Below are 27,943 nucleotides of genomic sequence, written 5' to 3'. Positions count from 1 at the left end.
CCATCCCTCTGCTTGATGCTCTTCTCACTACAGTCCACCAGTGTTACTAGCCATTCATGGCATTCCTTCTTCCCTGATGTCCTTGGAGTGTTGTGTAGCCCCAAAAGCAACAGGTCTGATTAGTGCAAGCTAACTAGTACACACAGACACCCTTTGCCCCACTAAATTAGGTCTGCATAATGAGGTGCATAGCAGATTTCATTGAGTGTTCTACCTTGTGCTGCTCCTGTTGTGTCTACGTCTATACACTTTATTACCCATTCAGGTTAATGGGCTGTGGGCTGAGCAAAATAGTGCTATTAATGGTTACTGTTATAATATAATGCTTCATTAACAGAAGCATTTGTTCTCAAAGAAATCAACAACTTCAAAACTCCCATAATCAATCCAATTTAATCTGATATATGCTCTGTCAAATCACATTTCAAAAGGCTTTTATAACACCAAAATTCAGTTATCTAGTAATGGTATTAGCAATGTTAATTTTCTAATCAGAACACAAAATCATTAATTATCTATGCTTTACTTGAGTAAAAGAAACTGAAGCTCATAATCAGTAATAACTAAAGAGACTTTGATGTTTATGAGTTTAAGGGGGTATATTTTCCTCTTGATGCACATGCACATCTCCCATTAACGATTACATGTGCACTGAGGTATTAACAGTCCCATTAGGGCCCGATGCTCTCCTGCCTTGCACCTTGTGCCATCATCTGCATCTTTGCAAAGTGGGTGAAAAAAACACTGCCATTCTGACTGGGAAACATTTTCACTACTCACTTTGCACAAGCATAAATAGGTACTTAAGGCAGAAGGCAGTGGGAGACTCAGGCCAATTAATGTGTGTAAAGTAGGACACGTGACTGAGAATTAAAGGGTACGTCTTCACTACCTGCCGGATCGGAGGGTAATAATCGATCTATCGGGGACTGATTTATTGCATCTCGTCTACACGCGATAAATCAATACCCGAACGCACTCCCCGTCGACTCCGGAACTCCACCAGAGCGAGAGGCGGAAGCGGAGTCGACGGGGGAGCCACGGCTGTAGATCCCGCACCGTCAGGAACCGAGGTAAATCGATCTAAGATACGTTTCAGAGTAGCAGCCGTGTTAGTCTGTATCCGCAAAAAGAACAGGAGTACTTGTGGCACCTTAGAGACTAACAAATTTATTAGAGCATAAGCTTTCGTGGGCTACAACCCACTTCTTCGGATGCATATTGAGTGAAACATATCGAGGAGATATAACACTATTCTCGTAGCTGAAGTTGCGTATCTTAGATCGATCCCCCTCCCCCCCCAGTGTAGACCGGCCCAAAGTCTTGCCACATATAGCTTTTCACTTAAGCCAGTACTTCCCAAACTTTTGAAAGTTGAGTCCCCTGCAGGAAAATGAAACCAACTGTGCCCCATCTTCTGCTTCGCCATGTGTTGTTAAAAGTCCTTCCCTTATTTTAGATCTCTCTAATATACTTCCTCTCATTTCTTATTTGTATTGATTAGTAGAGAAATAGTTAACATTGTTGACATTTAAAGTCATTTAAAGATTTAACTCATCACTGGCATCTGAGTTAGCACCCGTTGAAATGAATGGGGCAATTAACACTCAGAGCTATTGTTTCTGGCTGGCTGCAAGCTCAGACAGATGTCTGCACCGGATACTTTCATTTCATGTTTTCTCTGCAACTGTAACAGATTTTAAAAAATAACGAAAACCAACATTCTTGGCTTTTACTCTTGAGAACAATTGAGAGGTTCGCCCAGCATGAGGTCATCTCTCAACAAGTCCTTTATGCCAGGTGCAGTGCCCCCCCACACTTTGGGAAACACTGACGAAGGCTCAATAATCAAACAATAAAATATTATACATCACTTACTTAAAAGCTAACTACTTTTTAAATTTCATTATGGCAAACAAAATACCTTGCCAGGAATACTGATTTGTGTAACCTGTGCACCAAAAGAATACACAAAGAAATCATGTATACATACATGTATATTTATGGATTTAATGGCACTTAAATATTTGTCATTTTATAAAATGTGTTTGCTCTTTAAAGAATTGATCATTCCTGTTTTTCAATGCGGAAACCAACCTTTGCACTGAATTTAAAGTAAAGCATACAACTCAAGGGTTAATTAGTTCCGTAAGTGCCTTTGGACATATAGCATATATTGAGTTAAGGGGATGGCTCTGCAGTGTGGTACAGTTGGCAGGGTACTTATCAGGGAGTCAGAAGATTGGGTTTCTTTCTCTGATGCTGCCACTGGCCTGCTGTGTGACCTTAGGCAAGTCATTACACCTCTCTGTGCCTCAGTTTCACCATTTGTAAAATACTTGCCTTCCTATGTAAATCACTGAGACATCAAGAGGAAAAGTGATATATAGTCCTGATCCAGCAAAGCACTTAAACACATTCTTAATTTTAAGCATGTGTTTAGTTGCACTGACTTCAAGTCATGTGTTTAAATACTTTGCTTGACTGAGGCCTGTAAGAACTAAGTATTATCACCATGATATGGCTGTACTGCCTATAAATGAGGCTATGTTGAAAAGGTAGGAAATCAGATGTTCTGTGGGATGCAACTCAAGGACATTTACTTGTATATAATTTTTTAAAATGTAGAATCGTTAAATTTAGGGTTGCCAACTTTCTAATTGCACAAAACCGAACACTGTCAACCTGCCCCTTCTCTGAGGCCCCACCTCTACACCGCCCCGTCTCCGAGGTCCTGCCCCCCACTCACTCCATGCCCTTCCCTCTGTCGCTTGCTCTCCCCCATCCTCACTCACTCGCTCATTTTCACCAAGCTGGGGCAGGAGGGTGGGGTGCAGGAGGGGGTGAGGGCTCCAGCTTGGGGTGCAGGCTCCGGGGTGGGGCCAGAAATAAGGGGTTCAGGGTGTGGGAGGGGGCTCCAGGCTGGGGCAGAGGATTGGGGTGCAGGCTCTGGGATGAAGGGTTTGGGGGGCTCTGGGCTGGGGGGTGGAGCCAAGGGGTTCAGAGTGTGGGAGGGGGCTCTGGGCTCAGGCAGGGAGTTGGTGTGTGGGAGGGGGTGTGGGCTCTGGGCAGTGCTTACCTCGGGGGGCTCCCCAGAAGCAGCACAGGGGTGGCTAGGCAGCTTTGTGCAGTACGCACTGCCTCCACCCACAGACGCTGCCATCGCAGCTCTCATTGGCAGCGGTTCCCAGCCAATGGGAGTTGCAAAGCTGGCGCACAGGGTGGGGGCAGCGCACGGAGCTCCCCTGGCCACCCCTACACCTCAGAGCCAGACGGACATGTCGCCGCTTCTGGGAGCCGCAGGGAGCCTGCCAACTTCAGCAACCAGACTGTTAATGGCCCAGTCGAAAACCAGACACCTGGCAACCCCTAGTTAAATTTACAGTGTAATTCCTTATAAAGCAAAACATGTACCCACATGTTTTGGACAAGTATTTTGGACAAGTCAATGCTTTCAGTTTTGATAGCTATCAGTTCATTTAAATTCATAAGTACACCTCTACCTCAATATAACGCTGTCCTCAGGAGCCAAAAAATCTTACCGTGTTATAGGTAAACCCGCATTATATCGAACTTGCTTTGATCTACCGAAGTGCGCACTGCTTTACCGCATTATATCCGAATTCGTGTTATATCGGGTCGTGTTATATCAGGGTAGAGGTGTACAAAAATGCCCCATAAAAAGCTGTAAGAAAAAAGGGACTAAAGGTAGGACATGAAATAACCATCAAAGCTGAGTACAGTAGTTTAAACACACTGGTTTTTTGTTCTGTTTTTCATTTGTTGTCAATTATTACAATAACAGCTTGCTGCTGTTGAGAAAATCTGGGTATGATGACACATTTTTCTCATTGGCACATAGAGCTGTGGCAAATCTGACAGAGTTAAATACGCTCATTGTGCCTATTTCTGTGTCTTGGGGGATTCTGTGAACATACAGCCTGTCGAGTTGGACAGTTTATTTTTTGAACTTTCCAGACATCCTAACATTTTTGAAGTGAGTTTTAAAGTGTGTTTTATGTTCCCAGATTGCAACTAAAGCAGAACTCAAACGGTTGAAGTCACCTTATATGATTTCAGTTTTCCTGACTGGCTGAGCCTACCCCATATTAGATGGGTCACCAGATGTCTTTTAGCTCAATTTAATAGGAAGTGGCTGCATTTTGTGAGAAAATGCGTTTTGTAAGCAAAATCTAGGCCTGGATTTTCAGAGGGCTGACCACCAACATCTCCCATTGGACTTCAAATGAAGTGAAGAGTGCTCAGCACTTTTGAAAATCAGGCTCCTAGTTTCTGAACCCTAGGAGATGGCCTAGATCTGCACTGCTTCCTATGGCAGTGGGGATGGAGAAGTCATCTTATTGCCTGTATGTTCTACAGATCATCCTGGAGTTAAATATTGGAGCCCCTGCCTGACAGCTTGATAACAGCTTGATAAATTTATGAATGGGATTATATGAAAAGATTACCTGCATTAGCAGAAGACCAGACCTGATGATCCAGGAGGTCCCTTCCAGTCATATGTTATTATGTTCTTTAGCACCCAGAAAACACCCGAAATGGAAGACACAAGTCCTGCCCCAAACTTTTATGTACTTTTCTGCATCGTTAACAACTATGTTCCACTCAGCAGTTGACTGGATTTCTTTGGTGGGTGAGATGATCTCTTCTATCCCATCCCTACCTGACTGGCGTGCGCAGAGAGAGACTCACATAATGAATGAGCTTTGAGATCATCAAATGAAAGATACTTGAAAAGCAGAAAACAATTTTTAATATAATCACATTGGGAAAAATCTCATTCCTAGACAAAGGGTAACAAAGATTGAAGAAGTGAGGTTCTTACCCATGAAAGCTTATGCTCCCAATACTTCTGTTAGTCTTAAAGGTGCCACAGGACCCTCTGTTGCTTTTTACAGATTCAGACTAACACGGCTACCCCTCTGATACTTGAAAGATTGTAAATGTAGCTTTATAGGTTGGGATTTTCAAAGGAGGCTATGGGAATTAGATTCCCAAATCCCCATGAATTTCAATGGGAACTGGGTGTCTAATTCTCTTTGGCTCCTTGGAGAATCCAGACAGAGAATTTCTAAACGATATGTATTTTTCATTGAAAATGTATCCTATATTGCAAATATAATATGCTGTACATGAGACGTCTGTTGAAAGAACATCACATTATAATTTGGGCTATGATTTTATCATGGAGGTAACCATGGTCACAGAAATCGTGATTTTGAATAACATTAGTAAACTTTGGAAGCAGCTGTAAAACCACATTTCATTAGGCCCCCAGATTGAGTGGCGCTGTAACCTGGAGCATGGAGATGAAGAGCCAATTAGGTTTGGCCCATCCACCCCACTGTAAATGGAGGCAGAGGGGCAGATAGGTCAAACCCGAGTTGTGCTGCAACCCTGTGTACCAGGTTGTAACACTTGGAGTGGGGAACCAGGCCCAGCCCCATGGGACAGGAGCCGTTGCTATGGAGTGACCACAGGGTGGGCCTGTTCTCCAACTTCCCCTCCCCAGGCCTAACCTTTCAGTACCTGACTATATGCTTGTGTATGTTGCTGTCATGAAAACTACATTATTTGATTACTTTTCCATGACTTATCACTTTTCCCATAGCTCTGCAGTGAAACTTACTAGAAATTTCCATGTTAGAATTGTAGTCTTAATTATAACCCAGTTGGAAGCTTTCACTTTATATCCCCATCTCCCTTATCTACTCACAGGTTAAACGCTACATTTGGCTGATGCTGATAATTGAAGGCACGGTCATGTATATTGCAGTGGTTCAGTTTATATTCATCTTTAGGTCAAAAAGAATTCACAAGGAGCATTTCTAATCAGCTAAAATTAGCTACTTGTCATTTTCTTACAGTCAGTTGCTCCACTGAAGCCAGCCTGATGGTTAGATAACAGCATGTTCCATTATCCAGGCTCAACTAAGAAGCTGCATGTATGATATATTGCATGTATTATTTCCCTCAGATGCTGATTCAACAGCTTTGAATTTAATTCAAAAGTTAAGGTAGCCCATGATGTATATATGTGAGAAAAAGAGGCAGCAAATCCCTATAATTCACCGTGTCAACATTTCAAACTTAGATGCCTAAAGTTAGGCAGTTAGGATGGGATTTTCAAAAGCACCTAAATGTAGGAGCACAAGTCCCCTGGTGCTTTTGAAAATCTCACTCTTAAATCCATATTTAGGCACCTATATGACTTGATATTCTAAAGAGCTGAGCACCTGCAAACTCCCACTGACATCAGTGACAGCTGCAAATGCTGAGGCAGCTTTAAAAAACACTTCATTGGCATTGGCACTACTCATGTGAGTAAAGTTATGTGTGTATTTAAGTGATTGCAGGATCAGGGCCTTATTTAGATTCCTAAATATGGATTCAGATACTTAAATTATAGAAACTCAAATTTGTAAATGTGGGCATATGTATTTATCATAAGGGCAATTGAATTGTGTCGTAATAGTACTCTCCTAGAACATTTTCTTTGTGAATAATTTTATTCAAAATATCTAAAAGTTTAAATGAAAGTTCATTAAAGAAATATTTTTATTAGGGAATATAATAAAATCTTACAGGTCTTTCATCTATTACAATAAATGTTGACAATCTTATTTACATTAACTCATGTTTTCATTTTTCTGCTCCTATATTCACAAAGAACTTAAATCTTAATTTCAGAAGACAACATTTACAGCAGTGTAAGTTACTTTCACTCTAAACACCTCTCCCTCAGTCACATTTCAGAGTTCAAACCAGTAACTGCGGCAAAGCAAAATTAAGGGAAATAAAACTCCCACATTTGCTCTACATCAATATCTAGCCTATTATCTATGCAGCCAACTATTTTCTATTTATCCCTTTTGCATTCCAAACCGAGCACTGTCTGTTTATCTACTTCATATTAATGAATTATAAATATACTTGATAATTAAAAGCTGGTATTTACAGTCTTCGCTACGCAAGTGCACAATAAATGTGTGATACAAAGCTGTTGCTCTGTGTTGCAGGCAAAGTACAGAGCTCTCTTGGTCTTTTGGCAGCATTTCAAGAAATCTTGGTAGAAGAACTTAACAGCTCCACTCTTAAGACATGGCAACATCATATTAACCCCAGAGTTGTTGTTTAACTGCCTTTAATTTCAAATCACTTAAACAAGCAATAGAAATCACCTACTTTTAGGGTCTGATTCAGAAATTACTTGTTATCCAGCCTGTGCTTCCTATCATGACTTTAATTAGACTATTCATAGCAGTAAACGGTGGGATCAGTAGTATTTATAGGTTAGGGCACCTATTTAAGATCAGATATTGTCATCCTTATGCATGCTTATTAACACCTTACTCTAAGTAGACCCCTGGAGCAAGCTAAGTAGCTCCTTATGCTGGACACAGGCTCATTGAAATCAGTGGGATGGCCCACAGGGTAAGCTAGTACTCAACACCAGTAAGGGTGGCAGAATATGGGCTTTAGCTAAGTCCTGATCTGGTATTCCCTAATCAGGAACAACTCCTGCTGACTTCAATGCTGTTATTCAGGATTTACATCAACACAACCAAGTGTCCCTAGCCTCTGTTTGCCAGAAGCTGGGAATGGGCGAAAGGAGATGGATCAGGTGATGATTACTTGTTCTGTTCATTCCCTCTGAATGAACACTGGCCATTGTCAAAAGACAGGATATTGGGCTAGATGGACCGTTGGTCTGACCCAGTATGGCCGTTCTTATGCAGAATTTGGCCCATTAGTTTGATAATACCACAAACACTACATTCTAACATAAAGCTGAACTAGGGACAGAAACAGCAATAACAGAATCATGCAGCACTATAGCACATGCACTGCACTGGATCACTGCCACATCTAAGGTGCGATGGTGAAGCAGCAACATCTCCTCATGCCTTTAATGAGCCATGAAATGGCATCAATCCAGAGCAACACTCATCCCGGTATGTTTCTTGCAGAAATTAAAAATCTCTGTTGTATCGGTGATCCCCCATTTTGTTTATTTTTAGAATCCTAAAGGAGCTTGTCAGCTTCTCTAAAAGTCAACATTTTTTTAAAAATATAGAAACTATGTATTTTTCATAATGTAACAGATCCTGAGATCCTACCTGAGCCCTTACCTTAAGTAAAACTCCCATTGACCATCTCCTGATATTGAGGCATTTTCTATTTTTCCAAATACTACTATGTTTTAGATTTTTCACTCTCATTACCTGATTTAACAATCACACAAATTATCTTTTCTTAAATGTCTTCTTCCACCCTTCTCCTCTGTATCAGGATTTTCCTTCCGGTCATGGCTTGTCTATTTAAATAAGACTACCTTAACCACAAATTCAAATTCAAATGCTCTCTGTTAACAGTGCCCTTTTCCCTTGTAGAGAAAGTCCTTCATGGTTGCATTTAAGTTTGTCTCAGTCAATGTGCCATGACAAATGTTTCATTTGTTTTATTTAGCGTTGTTTCAGATGAAATTCAAATTCAGTTTAGTTATTACTCGTAGGATCCTAAGACTGACTCCTCCTCCTTTGGGTTCTAAGATGAGGAGTGGGAGCTAGGGAGATATGGCTCCCATCTCCCTGCCAGCAATTGTATCTTCTTGCCCAGTCCTTCTCCACTTTTCCCTCTCCTGGAGAGGTCCTCCCCTGCCATTCCTGCCACTCAGGAGCATCAAAGTAACATCACACCTCCAACAAGCCAATGGGTTCACGTTGTTGGCACTGCTCATGTTACCAGATCCTTGCTGGTTCTACCTCACTCCATGCCAGTCCTGCCTCCTCTCTGGATTCTGTAGGAGTCAGCAGGGGAAATCAGAGGAAAGCTGGTCATGCTGGGAGAGCAGTCTGAGATGGCGGGAAGGTTCCCAGCAAGGAAAGGGTAGGGCCAGCTATGATTCACTGTAGGCAAGAGACCTGATCCAGCCATGCTCCCAACCCTTCCTTAAACAGCTTCTTTTTAGACCTAGTAGCCCTGTTCTCTCCACACAGGATCCTGGACACTCTTTGAAGAATAACACATACTGGGGTTAGTCAATGCTCCAAATATTCATGTAAGATATCTGAGAGAATGAGAGTAGAAAGAAGGAAAGGGCAGTGTCCCAGCACCATCACTGGTAAGTTTTTGTTTTTTTTTTTTAAATGAAAAACTGTTAGAGAGATCCCTGCACAAAATACAATATACCTGAACAACACATATTGCAGCTATGGGCCAAATTGTGTTCTCCATCACACCATTATAAATCCTGAATAACCCCCAGGAAGTCAATGGAACTACTTTGGATTAAAGCAAGAGCAAAACTGAGCCCAGGTTTTTGTCTAAGAAATTTCCATTTGGTTTTGTTCTCTCACACACTGTGCGCTGAAAAAGCAAAATGAAGAATATTATCGCAGAATTATTATTTCTATCATAAATTTTATAAATTACCTATATGAATAGCTGTGAGCCAAAGTCCTTCAGGGACTGTCATAAATCCACAAGCTCTCCCTGAGTGCTAGATTTAGTATTTGGATCTTTGAATTAGCTGAAAGAAGTGTAAAAACTCCTGCAGAGACAGAGCTCCCTCTTGGCCACACATCTACACAAGCTTTTTGCAACAATAATTCCAACCTGAACTTGACGATAACTTGCATCTAACAATTTTCCTCCAAATATACACCTTTTGGGTGGTATTAGGGATTTCCTCCCAAACACCTATCGATGGAAGACCCATCATGCTCTAAAATTCTCTTCCTTCAAGGCATCTCCTATATGTTTAGATCAGTCCAAGATAATTCCAAAATTAAGGATTCACAAGAATTTTTAAGGTATTCAAACATTTTAGATTCTCATCTACTTGCTTAATTTTTCCTATAGCCTACCTCACAGACAACCCTTTCCTAAAATGCTGGAGGGAATTCTGGGTCGCATTAAAATAATATTTGCTTCAGGGTGACCTGTCACTTTGGTCTCTTGTACCCAAAGGTGGCAGCCCTTGTACTCCCCTGAGTGTAAGACCTGCTGCAAATCAGTGCTGCTGGAGGTAAGTAGCATGCAGGGAGGGGTTAGGGTTCATGGTCCTGTTCCCCTCCCATACTAAACAGTTGAACAGGCTGAATATGAAGGGGAAATGGCTGCTGCTTGAGCCAGCCAATGAATGCTGGTTGCCCTAAAGTCCTAGGCCAAATATACCAATAGAATGGTATGCACCATTCCAAAAAAATACCTTTAAATATCAATATGAATATATGACTTTAAATCACTTTGCCACCTTTTTCTCATAGAGGAAAATATTGCATCAGTTTGTGACGATTACACACATTTTTAAGGATATCATCGTCTGAGTTTACTTGCTGCAATAACCGGTGCAAACTTTTGAGAAGCATTTGTGGTTTACCACAAAAAGAAGGTGCAAGTTAAACTTTTAAATTTTAATTAATTGTGGAAAACGCTTTTGTGGCTGGGAAAGGGCCCAGTGGATCTTACTGAAGTAGGTACAAACCACTCGCTTTTCACAGTCAATAACTTCTAACAGTTCTTGGAGACTACTTTGACAAAAAGGACTGGGAAAGGACAGAAGAGTGGAGCAGTGCATCATCTTAATACATAGCTTAATAAAACAATATTCTAATAGCTGATCCTATAGGTTACAACTCTTGGTGCACATACTTAACTCTCATTAATGTGAATGGGAGTTACACATGCAATTGAGTGAAGAATATATCTTCTGTAACTGAATCTCCCTTTGTAATGAAGGTAGATAGATGTTACAATATATACTTTAATATCTCTCCATATTTAAATATCAGGCAGTGAAACCCCCCTCCCTGCTCACACTGGTAAGTAGTTCCTCACTTGAGTAGCCCCACTGATTTTAATGAATTTATTTGTGCATCTAAATGCTGACTAGTGTAAGAAGTTGACAGCTAGGCTCAAAGTGACGATGCCAAAGCCCAGTGGGAGCCAGACAATATGGTCATTATCAGATGCTCCTGTTGACCACAGAATGTAGGGAAAAGCCGCACCTTTTCACATGCATAGTGTCATGACTGACCTCATTTTAATCTCAGGTTGTGTATGAGTATAGAGCATTATAATTATGATCCTGTTATTGTGATTGCTCAGATGACTTTCCACTAGCTTCCCCTTTAGCATAGTATGTAAAAGGCTGGCAAAGGAAATGCGATTAAGATCTGAAGCTCTGCTTGCCAGCAGAACTAAAGTGCAGAAGATTCCTATCATAAACAGTAACTGAAAGAATGATGAGCACTCAGGGCTTTCATCAGGAAATGAGAATGCAGGACTCCTTCCATATCTGTCAGAATCCCAAAGAAGAATGGAGGAGAGAAATCCAATCCATCTGTACAGATTGTCTTTTGTGGTATAACCACCATCCGCACCTTTAAAAATATTAAAATACTGATCAAGGACGAGTCAATGGTGGACTGGCTGAGATGGGAGCAAGCTGAGACATTAGATGACAGTCAGAAATGCTGAAGGACAGGAAGCACAAACAGGCAAATTTTCTCTGAGCTTTTGCAAAGACCCCAGTTCTTTCCGATGCATATCAGGGAAACAAATTCTTTACCCTCTGTTTCCCCCCCCACACACACAGTTCCTTAAAGGGCTAATGCCATCATGCTGGTAGGTATCTGGACTCAATTTATCTGTTCTACAGGACCTCTGTGCTAAAGCCTAATATAAAATGTCATTCTGCAAAATGTTTTTACAGTATGCCGTAACTGTAACAGAACTGTCTGTTCCTAGATGTGTGTTTGTGTGTGGGGGAGTGTAGGGAGAGGGAATTCCTCCCTTGACCAATTCTAGGTGTCTGCCATTTTGCCATCTTCCAGCACCTCTCAGGTACTTATTAGGGAGATCATGAAGAATCTTTTCTGCTGCATCCATTGGCAGCCAGGGCCCAAAATAAATGATGAGGTTGTTGCTTGCAAATTCTCTCTAACGCACATGCACGATCCTCAGCAGGTTGATCAAGTGAAAAACGGACATGCTGATGCCAGTGGGGAGCATTCTGATGGGAGACAGGGGAGGTCGGTGGGGAAGTGCAAAGTAAAGAGGGCACTGACATTCCTTCTCACAGCTTGTCCCCATTTCAGAATTAAAAGCTAGGGCCCTTTACAGTAAAGGGAAGAGTGGGGGAAAATATTATTTATTCCTCTGTCACCCCTTCACCATTCTTGCCAATTCCCAAGTTCTCCTTCTGCAGTCTACCTCTGATCCTACCACCCCGTGGACATACACATCTGTTAACTGACAGCCTCACTGGCCAGCTCACTCCATTCCCCTCTGCACTCAACCTGCCAACCCAGCCCATCCACATGTCCAGTTCTGAACTCCCCAATCGCCTCAGATCCCTCTGGTTCAGCACAGAAATACCTGGCCACACATCACCCTTTGGACTGGTGACCCATTCCCCTTCCACCCTTCCTCCTTAGTCTTTTCAAACATCAGAATGCTCCCCCACCCAACATCCCAGGACTCAGAACACTCCTCCCCTCTCCCCTGCTCTTCCACAAAACCCATCCCCAGGCTCACAGCTCCTTCCCTACCCATGTGACACCCACCAAACTCAGAAGCTCACCTCCCCCAGCTCAGAACCCCCGCTCTTGTTTCTGGGTCTGAAAATTCAAGAGCAGAGGCAGCAAGGAGCATGTGCATATGATCTCAAATAGCTCCAAAGTCTGTATCCCCCCTTTGTGCCTCCTCTTTTCTGCTGCCTGGGCTTTATATGCTACAGGCCAGAAGTCCACTAGTAGGAACAGATATACGTGCAGCCTCTAGGGACCGGAGACGTTCCAGCCTCACCAGGAGCCACTCTGTGCAGCAGGTGGTAATGCATCCTGCAGTACACAGTCCATACTATGCAGGTGACACTATTGGTGGGGCTTAGACTCATTAGACCCTAATGACCAGGCCTGACTGTAACAAGGTCTTTAAAGAGCTGAAGACAAGTATTTGCCACAACATGTGCTTTGGAGTCCAGATCTCCAGGCAGAATTCCTAGCAGAGCTGAATGAATTATTCGTTGTAAATATATTATTTCATTAATTTAGCCTATTTCTTCTGTTCATGAATTACCCATGAACAAATCGTGATATTTGCAGATGTGTTAATAATAATTATTTAATGAATAATTTATGCAAACATAATTTAGCCCTGGATTGTTTGCAAACTGGACACTGCCAGTACTTGCTGTTGGTGATTTGCTATTTGTGCCATGTGATCAATGGTCAAAGCTAGTTATTGTTTCAGTTCCCTGATTTAATGACCTAAGCTATATAAGCAGGAAAAGTCAGTCCCTCTTTCTACTTACAAAACTGTTTGCTATTCAGAATAGTTCAACAAATCTTTGAAGATGGCTATGGGGTTACTTCTAGTGTTCGATTATTTGTGCTTTTGCTTTCTGCAAATACTCTTGTGTATAAAATCTCATTCCTCGCAATGTTTGAGGGCAGGCTGTCATCTTGTCCGACACACCAGGGATTAAATAAGGGACTCCACAACTAAATGCATAGGTCTTCACATCTTAAGCTGAATACCAAGGCTCCGTAGCTAAGAGATGTAACAGATTCATATCAGACAAAGAGGGGGACGTGTAACACACCCTGACCGGTGGGTTACATTTGCAAATAAGTGAGGAAAAGGGGTTGTGAATACTGGTGATGTGAATCAGTTTGTTTTATTTGCAAGAGTATTCATCCATATCCTTCAGATGCATTCATTCAGCTCTTGTTCCCATGGTTCCTAGTGTAGAAATCTGTGCTGTGGGTTTAGGAGATGTTCCTGCTTTAGGTAGAAAAAAAATCAATTCTCTGGGACAACTGGAAGTGTATCTCAAGGGAACATTTTTATTCCACTACAAGGCAAAAATGTCTTGCCACTAAATAAATCTTAGCCTCCAATTTTGACTCTGGACAGGGAATTCATACAGACAACCAACCACCTATAGATCTTTAGGGTCCAGAATATATGGACCACAACAGCTGGATTAAGGTTGTGCTGACACCTACAATTCTCTAAATATAAGACCCATAACAAACCTGGTACGCAGAATGACATTTTAGTTGATTTCCTATTGTGCATGTCCATTATGTTCAGTGCAAAGGGAGAGATGGTCGATGATGCGTCAAAATGACATGTGGATGACGACATAACTTTTCCAGGGATATGACGGATTCTCCATTATCTGAAGTCTTTAAATCAAGCTCAGATTTATTTCTAAAAGATGTGCTACAGCTCAAACAAAAATGTGCTACAGCTCAAACAGAAGTTATGGGCTTGATGCAGAAATTACTGGGTGAAGTTCTTTGGCTTTTCTTATGCAGAAGTCAGACAAGATGATCATAATAGTCCATTTTAATCTTAAAATCTAGGAATCTATGAAGAGCATAATTTGAGGGTGGATGGCTATCTCCCCCCACCATTTATTTAATTGCCCTTCTTTGTTCAAAGTGTTGCTGATAGCAGAACATGGCCAGAAGCTATTGGTGCATATCCCATACTGGCTTTGAACCAGCTGTGCCTCCACCAGACATCTTATTTCTATAAGAGCTCACACCATAGACATTTACATATAAATATATTTCTTTTAAAAGGGTAATTCTTATCTTGTTGCTTTAATTTCCCAGGACGGAGAACAGCAAGGATACTGAGAGCAGCCAAAATAATTGAAGAAATCATGATCTAAGCCACTCTCAACTGGGGCCACAACAGATTTCTACACTGTTGCATGGACCTGACCTAGGCAGACTCATCTTTAATCAGGTGCACCACCAATCTGAAATGGAAGCAGCCATGCTGGAACGGACTTATTTTTAGGCACTTGGGGGGAAAAAATGATTTTGAAAAACACCTGAGTTCGTCAAGAGAACAAGTCCCTTGACTTTCATTGGGACTTGTGCTCCTAAATTCCAAATGTTTACTTTGGAGTTTAAATGAGTTGTGGTGATCAAGACTTGAGTCCACGGCTAGCAAAAGATTCCTAAACATTCCAGTCCAAAGGGGCCTGGGGAAATCACTAATGACAGGCTTAAGGTGAAAATCCATTGATTCATTCATAAAAACTAAGGGAGGATCTGAAGATCTGCAAGCTCTGGCTCCTAAGCCCTCCATCAACTTCTTAGGGGAGGGCTAAGTAGACCAATGTACATTTTGAATATAATTTTTGTATGCTATGGATATTTATGTATGCTTTTTACATGATTTTTACATCTGAGTTTAAATAACTGACATTTTTGCTTATACCCTATATTGTTCCCCAGACAGGAATTCAGTATAGTCCAGACTCATACATCACATTAACTATCAGTATGATGAATGCTAGCACTGCCGATTAAGAGTGTTAAAGATGAATAATAAATTGTTGGGGACAAATAATAATTTACATTTTATAGCCCCTTTTGATTTAGGACAGCCTTTTCCCCAGGATATGTATTACATGAAACATTTCACCCACTGAGGAAACAGATCCCACTCTGAGGTGTGATGGGACGGTCATTCTATATCAGTGAAAGGTTGACAAGAGAAAATGGAGCGTGTTTGTCAAAATGTAAGTACCTCATATGATAAAAAATAAATAATAATAATACAAACATACATACCTTGCCTCTTATCCCAAAACCTCAAAAGTAGGTATTATTATCCCCATGTAAAAGATGTGGAAACTGAGACAAAGGCATATTAATTGTCTTGCCCAACGTCAGAATTCTCTTCAACAACTTAACCTAGCTGCTTCCCTGCCTCCCTAAAACACCTATTCTACAGCCATTCATCGGCTAATCATAAACTGAGTTTACAACTAAGTTCAAACTCTAAGAGCATGAAAGATTACTGTGCAAACACTGATATCAGTGGTAAGACTGCAAACGGAGCAGGCACTGAATCTATCCCAGAGAAGGTCTGCAATGGTTCTGAATAGCTAAAAGCTAATATATTTAATGTTAGTTTTCACAATGTGTTCAAATCCCCTTTCCACCAAAGCATCCAATAAATGAGCTTGTGTGGGTTTTCTTTTTCAAGTGCTTTTTATTTCTGTTGTGCTCTATTTGTATTTATAGAAAATATCTGCAGTCACGCTCACAATGTCCATGGCTTTAGAATACAGAAAGGTACTGCACCAGACTGCGTTTTTCAGGAGCAATGATTGCACATGAATACAGAGGTGAAATGGACTATGGAACACAAGAAAACAATGATCTATATTACACATTTTTAAAAGTAGACAAACACTTAATCAAAACAGAGAGAACCTGTTTACATTGTGTAAAATCTGATTCATATTATTGCTTAATAGTAATGTGTTCAATTCTGCAATCATTACTTAGGTAAAACTCCAATTTAAGTCAAGGAGAGTTTTGCCAGGATAAGCACTATAGGAAGAGGGGCAATATTTTACATTGGAATTTGTTAATATTAGTGTAGCTAGCCAAGAAACAGCAATAGTAGCAGCTCACAAATATGCCATGATATAGTCCCTGGTGAGGTCAACATAAAACTTATCCACAATCAGCACTTCTAAGAGAAACTAGTAAGAGGGGAGAAAGGTTGGGTCTCTATGCTGTATAGCCAAGATAAAGATGACACTCAATTGCCACCTTAGATCCCCAGTCTTCTATTTAAAAAAAAAAATCAGCAGTTATGTGAGCAAGTCACACAGACTGAACTTCTTCCCCTGGAGCCTCCCCATTCAGGGAGAATATGAAAGAAACAAAAGCTCATGCAGGGAAGTGACACTATTAAGATGCTGTAGTTGACCTACAGAGAGTCAAAGACTTTTCATAAGGACCAGATTTTCCAAAGTACTCAGCACCTAGCAGCTCTCACTGAGAACTATAGGAGCTGCTGAGTACTTTGGAAAATGTGGTCTCTATTTAGACGATTAAACAGAAGATATGCTCTCTTTGAAATCTGGCATCTTACTACTGTGGCTAACAATGGAAGCTGTTGGCACTCAACATTTTAGAGAATCCAGACCATCAAATACTTGTTTATTCATCATACCAATAATTATCCATTTTTAAAGGCCACTCGAAAGATCTTATGATTTTAAAATGTAAGACTACATAAAGACACACACATTTTTGGCAAACAGAGATATGGCTAGCCCTGAAATTAACCAAACATTGCACCTTCGGGACCAGATATTGGTCTCAATTACACTGACATATATCAAGAGTAATTCCATTGAGTTCAGTAGAATTACCCTTGATTTACAGTGGGTGTAAATGAAATAAGAATATATCCCTCTATCTTCACACATTAATACAGATAACTGATGTACAGTTTTGCCTGTATACGTAGTAGAAGGTACTACACATGCTAACAGAGAGCATGATATTGTACAGTACTAGTCCAAAATTATAGCCTCAAGTCAACAACACACACAAGACTGGAAATCTACAGCACAGCTCCAATTTGCTTCTTAGTTACACTTGTGTAATCTCTTTGACTTCATCAGGCTTGCTCTGGTGTAAAGGCCTGATATGCCATCACTTGAAATCAATGATAAAACTCCCATTAACATCAAGCAGGAACAAGACCCAAACAAGAGGAATATTTGGCCCAACCTTTTTAAATAATAAAAATAACAGGTGAATGTAAATGATGCTGCTATTGCTGAAAGAATAGTGTAAACAACTATTAAAGAGTACACTCCAAGCCTTCTACACACCAAGTCTGGTCCATTTCATCCATTGGTGCAAGAATGGTTAAAAAGCCTCACATTGATTAGAAAGGTGATGCAGCAATTTGCTAAATATGCTGCAGTTAAATGCTTAAGCTCTTTCAGCACACATTCTGCCCCCTGTGCAATTTGAAGCTTCCGTATTATCAAGTAGAAGTAAATACTGGAAATCCAGACAAGTTCCCCGGGTTCAAATCGGGAGCGGCACAATTCACCCAAAATGATCCCAAATTGTTCAGAAATGGAACCAGACTGCTTCCCCCTTTCAGGAACAATCTCAAAACAACATGACCTAAAAATGAAGTGCACGAGCTCTTTTGACTGGTCTACACCTAAAATTTAGATTGACATAGCTACATCACTCAGGGGCATGAAAAAATAACACCCCTGGGCACCATAGTTAAGCCAATCTAATACCCGATGCAGATGCATCTAGGTCAACAAAAGAGTTCTTCTGTCAGCTTAGCTACTGCTGCTTGGTTACGTGGATTTACCTACACTGATGGACAAACCCCTTCTGTCAACAGGGCCATTGAGAGCGGGTTCGGGTCCCGGTGAAAAATTTTTTTCGGGCCCCCCAGCAACAGCGGACCAGCTAAACAGGGCCGACGGAGGGCGGGGGGGAGAAGCCGGGGAAGCCGGCCCTGGGCCCCCTTCCGGACCGCAGGGCCCCGGTAATTTGTACCAGCTTCCCCCCCGCTCTCGTCGGCCCTGTCTGACAATGCAGGAAGCTGTAGCACCCATAGTGTAGATGTGCCCTGAGATTGCTGAAGTGAATCAGTTTAATTTACTTGTTAAACTGGTTCATTCTGAGCAAGAGGGACTGCATTGCACTGGCATCTGCAGAAGAAATAGAGAAACTGAATCTTTCCTACTAATCTTCCAAAAGGAAGATGAAATGATTTTTGTATCCTATAACAATGCTCCTGAGGTTATACTTTTAGTCAATCCAATAAGATGAAGAATGCTATGATGAATGCCTTATTTCATAGATTCATAGATTCATAGATTCTAGGACTGGAAGGGACCTCGAGAGGTCATCGAGTCCAGTCCCCTGCCCGCATGGCAGGACCAAATACTGTCTAGACCATCCCTGATAGACATTTATCTAACCTACTCTTAAATATCTCCAGAGATGGAGATTCCACAACCTCCCTAGGCAATTTATTCCAGTGTTTAACCACCCTGACAGTTAGGAACTTTTTCCTAATGTCCAACCTAGACCTCCCTTGCTGCAGTTTAAGCCCATTGCTTCTTGTTCTATCCTCAGAGGCTAAGGTGAACAAGTTTTCTCCCTCCTCCTTATGACACCCTTTTAGATACCTGAAAACTGCTATCATGTCCCCTCTCAGTCTTCTCTTTTCCAAACTAAACAAACCCAATTCTTTCAGCCTTGCTTCATAGGTCATGTTCTCAAGACCTTTAATCATTCTTGTTGCTCTTCTCTGGACCCTTTCCAATTTCTCCACATCTTTCTTGAAATGCGGTGCCCAGAACTGGACACAATACTCCAGCTGAGGCCTAACCAGAGCAGAGTAGAGCGGAAGAATGACTTCTCGTGTCTTGCTCACAACACACCTGTTAATACATCCCAGAATCACGTTTGCTTTTTTTGCAACAGCATCACACTGTTGACTCATATTTAGCTTGTGGTCCACTATAACCCCTAGATCCCTTTCTGCCGTGCTCCTTCCTAGACAGTCTCTTCCCATTCTGTATGTGTGAAACTGATTTTTTCTTCCTAAGTGGAGCACTTTGCATTTGTCTTTGTTAAACTTCATCCTGTTTACCTCAGACCATTTCTCCAATTTGTCCAGATCATTTTGAATTATGACCCTGTCCTCCAAAGCAGTTGCAATCCCTCCCAGTTTGGTATCATCCGCAAACTTAATAATCGTACTTTCTATACCAATATCTAAGTCGTTAATGAAGATATTGAACAGAGCCGGTCCAAAAACAGACCCCTGCGGAACCCCACTCGTTATGCCTTTCCAGCAGGATTGGGAACCATTAATAACAACTCTCTGAGTACGGTTATCCAGCCAGTTATGCACCCACCTTATAGTAGCCCCATCTAAATTGTATTTGCCTAGTTTGTCGATAAGAATATCATGCGAGACCGTATCAAATGCCTTACTAAAGTCTAGGTATACCACATCCACAGCTTCTCCCTTATCCACAAGACTCGTTATCCTATCGAAGAAAGCTATCAGATTGGTTTGACATGATTTGTTCTTTACAAATCCGTGCTGGCTGTTCCCTATCACCTTACCACCTTCCACGTGTTTGCAGATGATTTCCTTAATTACTTGCTCCATTATCTTCCCTGGCACAGAAGTTAAACTAACTGGTCTGTAGTTTCCTGGGTTGTTTTTATTTCCCTTTTTATAGATGGGCACTATATTTGCCCTTTTCCAGTCTTCTGGAATCTCTCCCGTCTCCCATGATTTTCCAAAGATAATAGCTAGAGGCTCAGATACCTCCTCTATTAGCTCCTTGAGTATTCTAGGATGCATTTCATCAGGCCCTGGTGACTTGCAGGCATCTAACTTTTCTAAGTGATTTTTAACTTGTTCTTTTTTTATTTTATCTGCTAAACCTACCCCCTTCCCATTAGCATTCACTAGGTGAGGCATTCCTTCAGACTTCTCGGTGAAGACCGAAACAAAGAAGTCATTAAGCATCTCTGCCATTTCCAAGTTTCCTGTTACTGTTTCTCCCTCTTCACTAAGCAGTGGGCCTACCCTGTCTTTGGTCTTCCTCTTGCTTCTAATGTATTGATAAAAAGTCTTCTTGTTCCCCTTTATTCCCGTAGCTAGTTTGAGCTCATTTTGTGCCTTTGCCTTTCTAATCTTGCCCCTGCATTCCTGTGTTGTTTGCCTATATTCATCCTTTGTAATCTGTCCTAGTTTCCATTTTTTATATGACTCCTTTTTATTTTTTAGATCATGCAAGATCTCGTGGTTAAGCCAAGGTGGTCTTTTGCCAGAAGAGAGTTTCTTTTTGAATTCTCACTGAGGAAATTTGACTATGTTTTAGTGAAGGCCAGATAATTTATTTTCCTGACAATAACCTTGAAGACTAAATCCTTATTTTAAAAGTGGAACGATTGAAGGTGGATTTGTTGTCTGCTGCAGAATTGTTTCACAGAGAGCATGCAAACAAAGACTTAAGCTAAAACATTTGCTCTATGAGGAGTTTGTTCTCCTCATGTGTGTACATAACTCCTCTTAAAGTCGATAGCAGCTATATTCTTTGAATCTACCAGCAAGTGATAGTTAAAGAAATCATGCGAGAGATCAGTTTAAGTAATAAGGGTCTAACTTACAATAAAGTTCATTTACTAAAAAAATAATAATTTTGGAATGGGATTTTGTAATAGATCTAATCCTTCTGAAACAGGATTTTAACAACAAAGTTAGTCTTCTGTCCATCTGACACAATATTTACCCCCACAGTTTAAGCTTGCCTATACAGTACTAATTTTCAGTACACTCCAGATCTTAGCCATTGGGAATATTGTACTGTTCTTGAGGGCAAAATAAGTAATTTGCCAGTCAGTCCCACGCAGCCTTGATCCCTAATTAAAGAACACCACTATGTTTTTAAACAAAGTTGATTATTAAATGATGGTTACACTCCTAGTGCTGAACTGAGGTGTAATTGTTTAAACTGAGTTAATAAGCAAATTTAATGAAAATCCCATTGCTAGGCAGCTTGGCAAATGAAAGCTGATACTACCCAAGGGCTCTTTGGTGGCTTATGTAAAATAAGTCAAATTGACAGATATCCACAATTTAAAATCACCATTATCGTTAAATCCACTTGGTAATCCTTTTGGAAGTGTTAGCAGAAAGGCCTATCATGGAAAGGGCATAGACACCACACTACCCGCCCAGCCCCAACTGCTCCATGTCAGGATAATGTACATTCATAGACCAGTGAGAGCAGGGGAGCATACACTCTGCCTGTCTGTTCTGTATGGGGCCCGATCCCGCACTCTGAAGTCAATGGTGAGCTTCTGTTCATTTCAATGAGACAGTATCAGACCCTCTCTGTTTCTAGGGCCATCAATTCTGCATTAGTCAGGAGCACTACATTCTAAAATAAGAACAGGCAAAAATTAAAACTCCTGGTGAAACAGGAAATTTAGTCCTACCTATGGAATTTTCTTACAGAAAATAAGCTCCTGTTTTTTCCTTACCAAGTGATATTTAATTAAAAAAAAAGTTATATCCTTTGCTGGATAGTCTCTGTCTGAGATTAAAGTCATGGTTAAGAGCAGAATAACGTGGTCTGGTAGGAGAAGAGTGGCCAATTTGGCAAATATGATACTTATCACTAATGTATTGATCTGGCTAAGAGTGCATGTGAAGGAAACCTGAAGCTCTCACTCAGGAAAGACTTTATTTTTAGAAAAATGTTGACCACACTTTTTCAATATTACTTTTTTCTGATTCAGCGTTGTCCTCCACTAGCATTGCAAGACTGGCTATTCATTAAGAAGTTTTAATTTTGCAGCTGAAGAATATCCATACCCACAGCACAAGACATGGATACTTCTGGTGGGCAAATTGCTTTTTGTAGAATTATACAACTTCAACTGTTTCTCTAAAGTATCCAAATGGCTTTAAAACATGGTCATATTATGTTGATAGAATTGTTGAAGTGCATTAGTGAAATATAGAGGATAGCATGTAATGAAAGAAGTCCTTTTACATTTAGCTAAGGAATAAATATGTACTATCTGTTCCAAACATAAATGCATAGCTCTTATATTTGAAACATAATTGAAGTTGGACCTTTAATCACAAGCAAAAATGTCTGCATACAACGTGCAAACAAATGTATGCTATTAGTCAAATATTACAGCTTTTTTACGATTAGTATGTTCTGATGAGTCAAAATCTTGTAAGATCCATGTTTTGCAATAATTTCAGTTCCTTCTGTCAGTAAAAGAGATTCTCTGAATAATGCATGTAATATAAAAGAAATGAAGAGGATTTAAATAAGACACCAGCACAGGGGGTAAACCCACGCTGGTGCAAATCAGGTCAATTTTATTTGAACTACAATAAAATCTATCTGCTAAAATGACCTGTTTCTCAAGAATGCAGGATTTATAAGAAAAAATGTGATGGTTCTGGGGCTATTAAAAGCCAAAACAAATACAGACCATCACAATGTATATAAAACTGAACACAGAGAAAGATCTTAATTCCAAAAGTATTCCTGGATAAACATCATGGTACATAAGAAGCAGACACTCTACTGTTTTAGTCTATTGGAAAGACAAACAAAATATTCACATGATTTGCCATGATTTGACCAACATACAAGCCATAAACCTGTAACATGTCCTGTTTATTGTCCTTAATACATGGAATGGGCCAAACACTGCAGTTTTATGAGTAACCTCTGCATTGAAATAGAAATGAAAATAAAGCTAACTGGTCACGTCTTAGATCTTTACGCTTGACCTCACATGAATATTCATTTCAGTCCAGTAGCTTTAAGCCTATTGTACTGTATCATTTTGAGGCATGTGTGCTCTAATTTAATTCTATACAATGATAAGAGCCAAAGCCAGTATTTCCACATTGGTTTAGTACAGAGGTATTATTTCATATATACACATATATATATGGATTGCCATGATATTACTTAATGCAGACTTTTTATCTTTAATTAGATTAGAAAATCTCACACATCTGTGCTTTGGAAGCCTCTGTCAACCCAACAAATTCAATCACATGGATGCCTGTGTCCTACAGCTATCAGACAATTGATTTTTGCAGGATTCTGCTCATATTTAGCTTAAAGGACATGTGATATGTTCATTCATTTGTCAGTCAGTTTGGCTGTACTTCACTGGGAGGGGCACTTTTAAAAAAATATATATATTCCCCACTATTCAAATATTTTAGACAAAAATAAATACAAGAAACACAATTAGACCTATCAGCATAGAGAACTGTAAAATATGACATAAATACAATTACTAATGTTTGGATAAAAATACATATTGATTTAAGTGGGAGATTTGCCTGAATAAGGCCTGCAGAGTTGGGGCTACCAAATGCATACAGACATATGTATAATTACATATACATATACTTGTTTGTTTTTTCATTTCTGTATATTGTCCATATTTAGCATCTATGAATCACTAAATTGCTTAGAATTGCAAGACTGTCTTCGCTATACATTTTGTTTTGATCAGGGTCTGAGTCACTCTTTCCATAAGTGGCAGCAAATATAAAGGAACCGTTTTTTCATCAGTTAAAATAATGCAAATTAAACATAACATATGGGGAAGATGGTGGAAAGAGAGCTAAAGGAGCAACTGTGAACAGTTTAAATGAAGAGGAAGTTAGAGAATATACTTTTTGTACCTAAAATGTTGGTGTCTTATATGCAGAATTAGTTCAGTCACAGATACAAGTTTTAAATGTATGCAGATCAGAGTTATTATTAAACCCAGTATTGTTCTACCTAATGCTGTAGCAATAGTTTTGGGCTCAAAGTTTAATAACAGCCATTAAAATCATTTGAAAGGACTGAAGTGAAGGCAGATTCACAGACAACTGGTTTTAGTTATAATTTAAAGTACAAATGCTTAGAAAAACCTAAACCAAAACCAAAAACTAAAACAAAAAATATTTCAAAATCCATTGTATCAATTCTAAGTCAATAATAAATGAGCAGCGCCTGCAAAAGGTCATATGCAATGCACTATTTCTCAGTGAAACACACTTGGGTGGATCTAATATCATTCTATCTACTTTTAAAAGCACTTTTTAAAACTCCTTCCTCCTTTACTTAATTTGGAGTTGATTTTAGCATTAAACAACTAATACCTTGCTTAATACAGAATTCACGCTCAGGGGGGCATAAATCTTTTCTGTATATATGCACCGGTGTCATTTTGCCAACATAGAAGCTTTTCTTGTTAAATGAGGTGACATGGTCATCTGAAACTTGGAGTAGCAAAGAATTATATACATACATTTAACAGGCAGCCCATATGTTCTAAAATGTGAAATGTGCTGTGCATACAATACACATATATTAAAAGTATGAAAGAAATGGATGTGAGAACCCAGATAACTAAAGAAATATTGTATGCATTTTAAAGGCACACTGAACAGGAAAACCTTCTCCAATCTGTTTCTATTTTAAATTCTCTGTAAGCAATATTGCTCAGTGCTCTTAGTTCCTGGGGCAATTCATTCTTGGGAAACCACTGAGAAAAAACATGGAATTTGAATCCTAAAATATGTATACAGAAGGAGCGGCGATTTTAGAGGTATTAAGCTCTGTACCACTAAATCATTTTGCCCTACACTGTAAAATGAATATCTCTTATGAAGTCTGACAGAAAAACAAATTCTTCCTGGCTCTCAGACATTAAGCAGCATTAAGCAGGTATTCTACCCAGTGTTGAAGGAACCAGAGGTGCTGTAAATGTGGAAGTTCAACTATACTTTATTTATTTTTTTTTTAAATATGTATCCCATTGGGCAAGAGCATCTCTTTTTAATGAGAAAGTGTGCACAGACTGGGGGAGGGGAATAATAGTTCCAGTTGGGGTGGTTTGTGAAATCAAGTAGATCGGATACTAACTTGATCTGGCACCAATGTGTGGCTGCATGGAGACATACCCACAGGATGTATGCATTAGGAGATAATAAGAGACATTTACAACCCAGAATATAAGAGCAGGGCAGGCTCGAGTGACATCACTAGATGAACTGCAGCGTCAACCTCCTCAAATATATTATCCTGCACACCATTGCTTCACTGTCCCCTTTTAGCCATTAGAAGAGCACTTGTGATCACAAATATTATGGTGTCTTTTCAAATGCAGGCAAGACGCACCATGCCTAACAGCATCAGAGACATTCATAATTCACAATTTTTCTTTACAACTGCAAAATCCATCTCCATAGAAACCAGAAAGCAAGAAACTACAGTAATAACACTAAAGTAAATGTCACATTCAGTTAGTCAGCACAAAGCAGGAGAGGGGATGTTGCTAAGGTTAGAAACTAAGGAGGATTCTCCCCCCCCCCTTTTTCTAACAGAGCAGCTGACTTGAAATAGATTGTTTTATACAAGGTAATTATGTGGTCTCGTCTTAATTTCACTGTAATTTACTCATAACTTGACCAGATCAATGGCACATTTACTTACAGGCATTTGTTACAGCGAAGCTGTTAGCTGTTTCAATGTTGTCTACGTGAGGAACCAAATTAAAAGGTGCTTCAGAGACGTTGGGGCTGGTATTATGAAGAAAAATTGCTAATCGAAAAGCAGTATATTCCTGATCTGTGTTTCTGATGAAGAGACCACCTACAAAAACAGCAAAGGAAGCAAGAGTCAATTATTTACAAGCCAACCACTATACTATGAAACCGGCCAACTACCTCTCCCAAAGCTACTCAGTAATACTGGTCCTAGCACGTCTAGGGATACATGAACTAATCCTATTCATAATCACAGCCACTACCTTAAATCACTGTCCTAAAGCCATGTTAACCTCCCAGCTGCATTCAGGCTCTATTCCTGCTTCCGCGGGTCCTAGCCTTTCATATTTAAATACCCAGATTTGTCATGATTGCAGTGACCTTTGAAACCATCTAGCCTCCATCTCCAGGATACTGAACGCGTTGCTAAATCAGCTACTCAGCATCCTCCTTCGCCTTAAGTGGCGGGCAGATTAAGGAGAGCGAAGCTTCTTCGATTAGAAACAAGGAGGCTCTATACTGAGCAGGCAGGTAATGAATGAACTTTGCTCCTCTGCAGCCCAGGTGCGGGCAGAGAGCAGCAGCAGCTCAGGCTTATTAGCAGCATCTTTCGGAGTGCACGAGAAATGATGCAGTGATGGAGCTGAGCTGGAAGGAATTCAAATAACTGCGCCCCGTCAGAAAAGAAGGGAAGGGGAAATGTGCGAGAGGGCCAGCGAGTGGGGACGGAGACACAGGATCGGGGGGGGGGGGGGACACAATCCAAAATCCTAAACTTTCGAACTATGGAAAGGGAAAGGAAAAGCCAGCAGCCTCTCGCTCCCCATGGCAAATAAGCTCCTGCACTGGCCAGTGCATGGGAAACCGGCTTTCAAACAACTCGCCATCCCCCCAGGAAGCAGAAGAAACAGGGGTCTCAATTAAAGAGAGCGCGGGGGGGGGGGAATCTTCACAACTTATTCTAATACCGCACAACCCCCTCCCCCAGGATCACGGAGTTAAAATGAATTTTTCCACAGAAAACCAACCCCTCTCCATACAACCTCACCACCACCACCCCGCGCACACACGCTTTCCCGAGGGGGTAGAGGGAAGAAATCTTGCAGCTTCATTCAGCCCCTGGTTTCTAACTCACTTTGGAAAGGATTGGAACACTTGACACATGCACCCAGCCCAATGCAGCGCTTACCTATTTGCACACTGCTAGGGAAAGCTCCCATTGCTAGTCCCCAAAAGCCAGAAAACAAGAAGACAAGCTGTCTGCAAATAATCCTCATCTTCTCTTTTGCCTCTCTGTATCTCCTTATCTCTCTCTCTCTCTCGCTAGATGCTGCTCAGAGAGGCATTGAGGACGAGGTGGCTACAAACAAAATTAAGAATAAAAATGAATTCAAAGGGGAGGGGGAGAAAAGAGAAGAGTTTTTTTCCCTCCTTCCTTTTTTCTTTCTTTTTTTTTTCTTTTAATTTTTTTTAATGGTTTTTTAGCAATCCATCCTGCTGAGCCGGATTTTTCCCGCAGTCTCCATAGCCCTGGGAGAGGTTTCTGTCCGGCTGCAAATGTTGCACATGCAAAAGATGGTGGAGAGTTTGGTGGTGGTGGGAGCGTCTAGTGGCTGCACTGAGAGATGAGACATGCGCTATCTCCCCCCCCCCTCCCCCCTCCCATAAACACAAGCAGAGAGAGAGAGAGGCGCGCGCGCACACACACACGGCTTCCTCGGTCTCTCTCCAGTGCACCCCACTCTCGAAACGCCTTTCGAGCCACAGATAAATAAAGCAACCACAGCAGCGGAGGCTCCAGAGGACAACAAGGGGGATGCGCCTTCTCTCTCCCACCAGCATATACACACCCGGCTAGAGCAGCAGCAGCAGCAATGAAGTTTGTCCCCAGGAGAACAGAGCCCTTCTTTTGCAGCCAAGTCCTGCTCTCAGGCACAGCCCTAGCAGCAAACGTGGGACTTTAGATACTGCAGCAGAAGAAAAA

At 40.8% G+C, this 27,943-nt stretch overlaps 1 protein-coding gene across 4 annotated transcripts in view; it reads right to left on the bottom strand.

Annotated features, from left to right (window-relative positions):
* The window catches only part of GRIA4 (glutamate ionotropic receptor AMPA type subunit 4), a 285,499-nt gene extending 258,027 nt beyond the window's left edge, over window positions 1-27,472 (bottom strand). For all 4 annotated transcript variants that reach the window (XM_024206590.2, XM_024206586.2, XM_024206587.2 and 1 more), the window contains exons 1-2: window positions 27,149-27,472; window positions 25,907-26,065 (exon numbers count right to left, since the gene is read on the bottom strand). In XM_024206590.2, coding sequence (XP_024062358.1) covers window positions 25,907-26,065; window positions 27,149-27,236 — 247 coding nt within the window. In that variant the 5' untranslated portion in view covers window positions 27,237-27,472. The remainder of the gene's footprint in view (window positions 1-25,906; window positions 26,066-27,148) is intronic.
* Window positions 27,473-27,943: the final 471 nt, after the last annotated feature.

Source organism: Terrapene carolina, unplaced genomic scaffold (assembly GCF_002925995.2).
Source record: "Terrapene carolina triunguis isolate 2854851 unplaced genomic scaffold, T_m_triunguis-2.0 Scaffold138, whole genome shotgun sequence".
Lineage (NCBI taxonomy): Eukaryota > Metazoa > Chordata > Testudines > Emydidae > Terrapene > Terrapene triunguis.
This window is presented reverse-complemented; position numbering and strand designations above follow the sequence as displayed.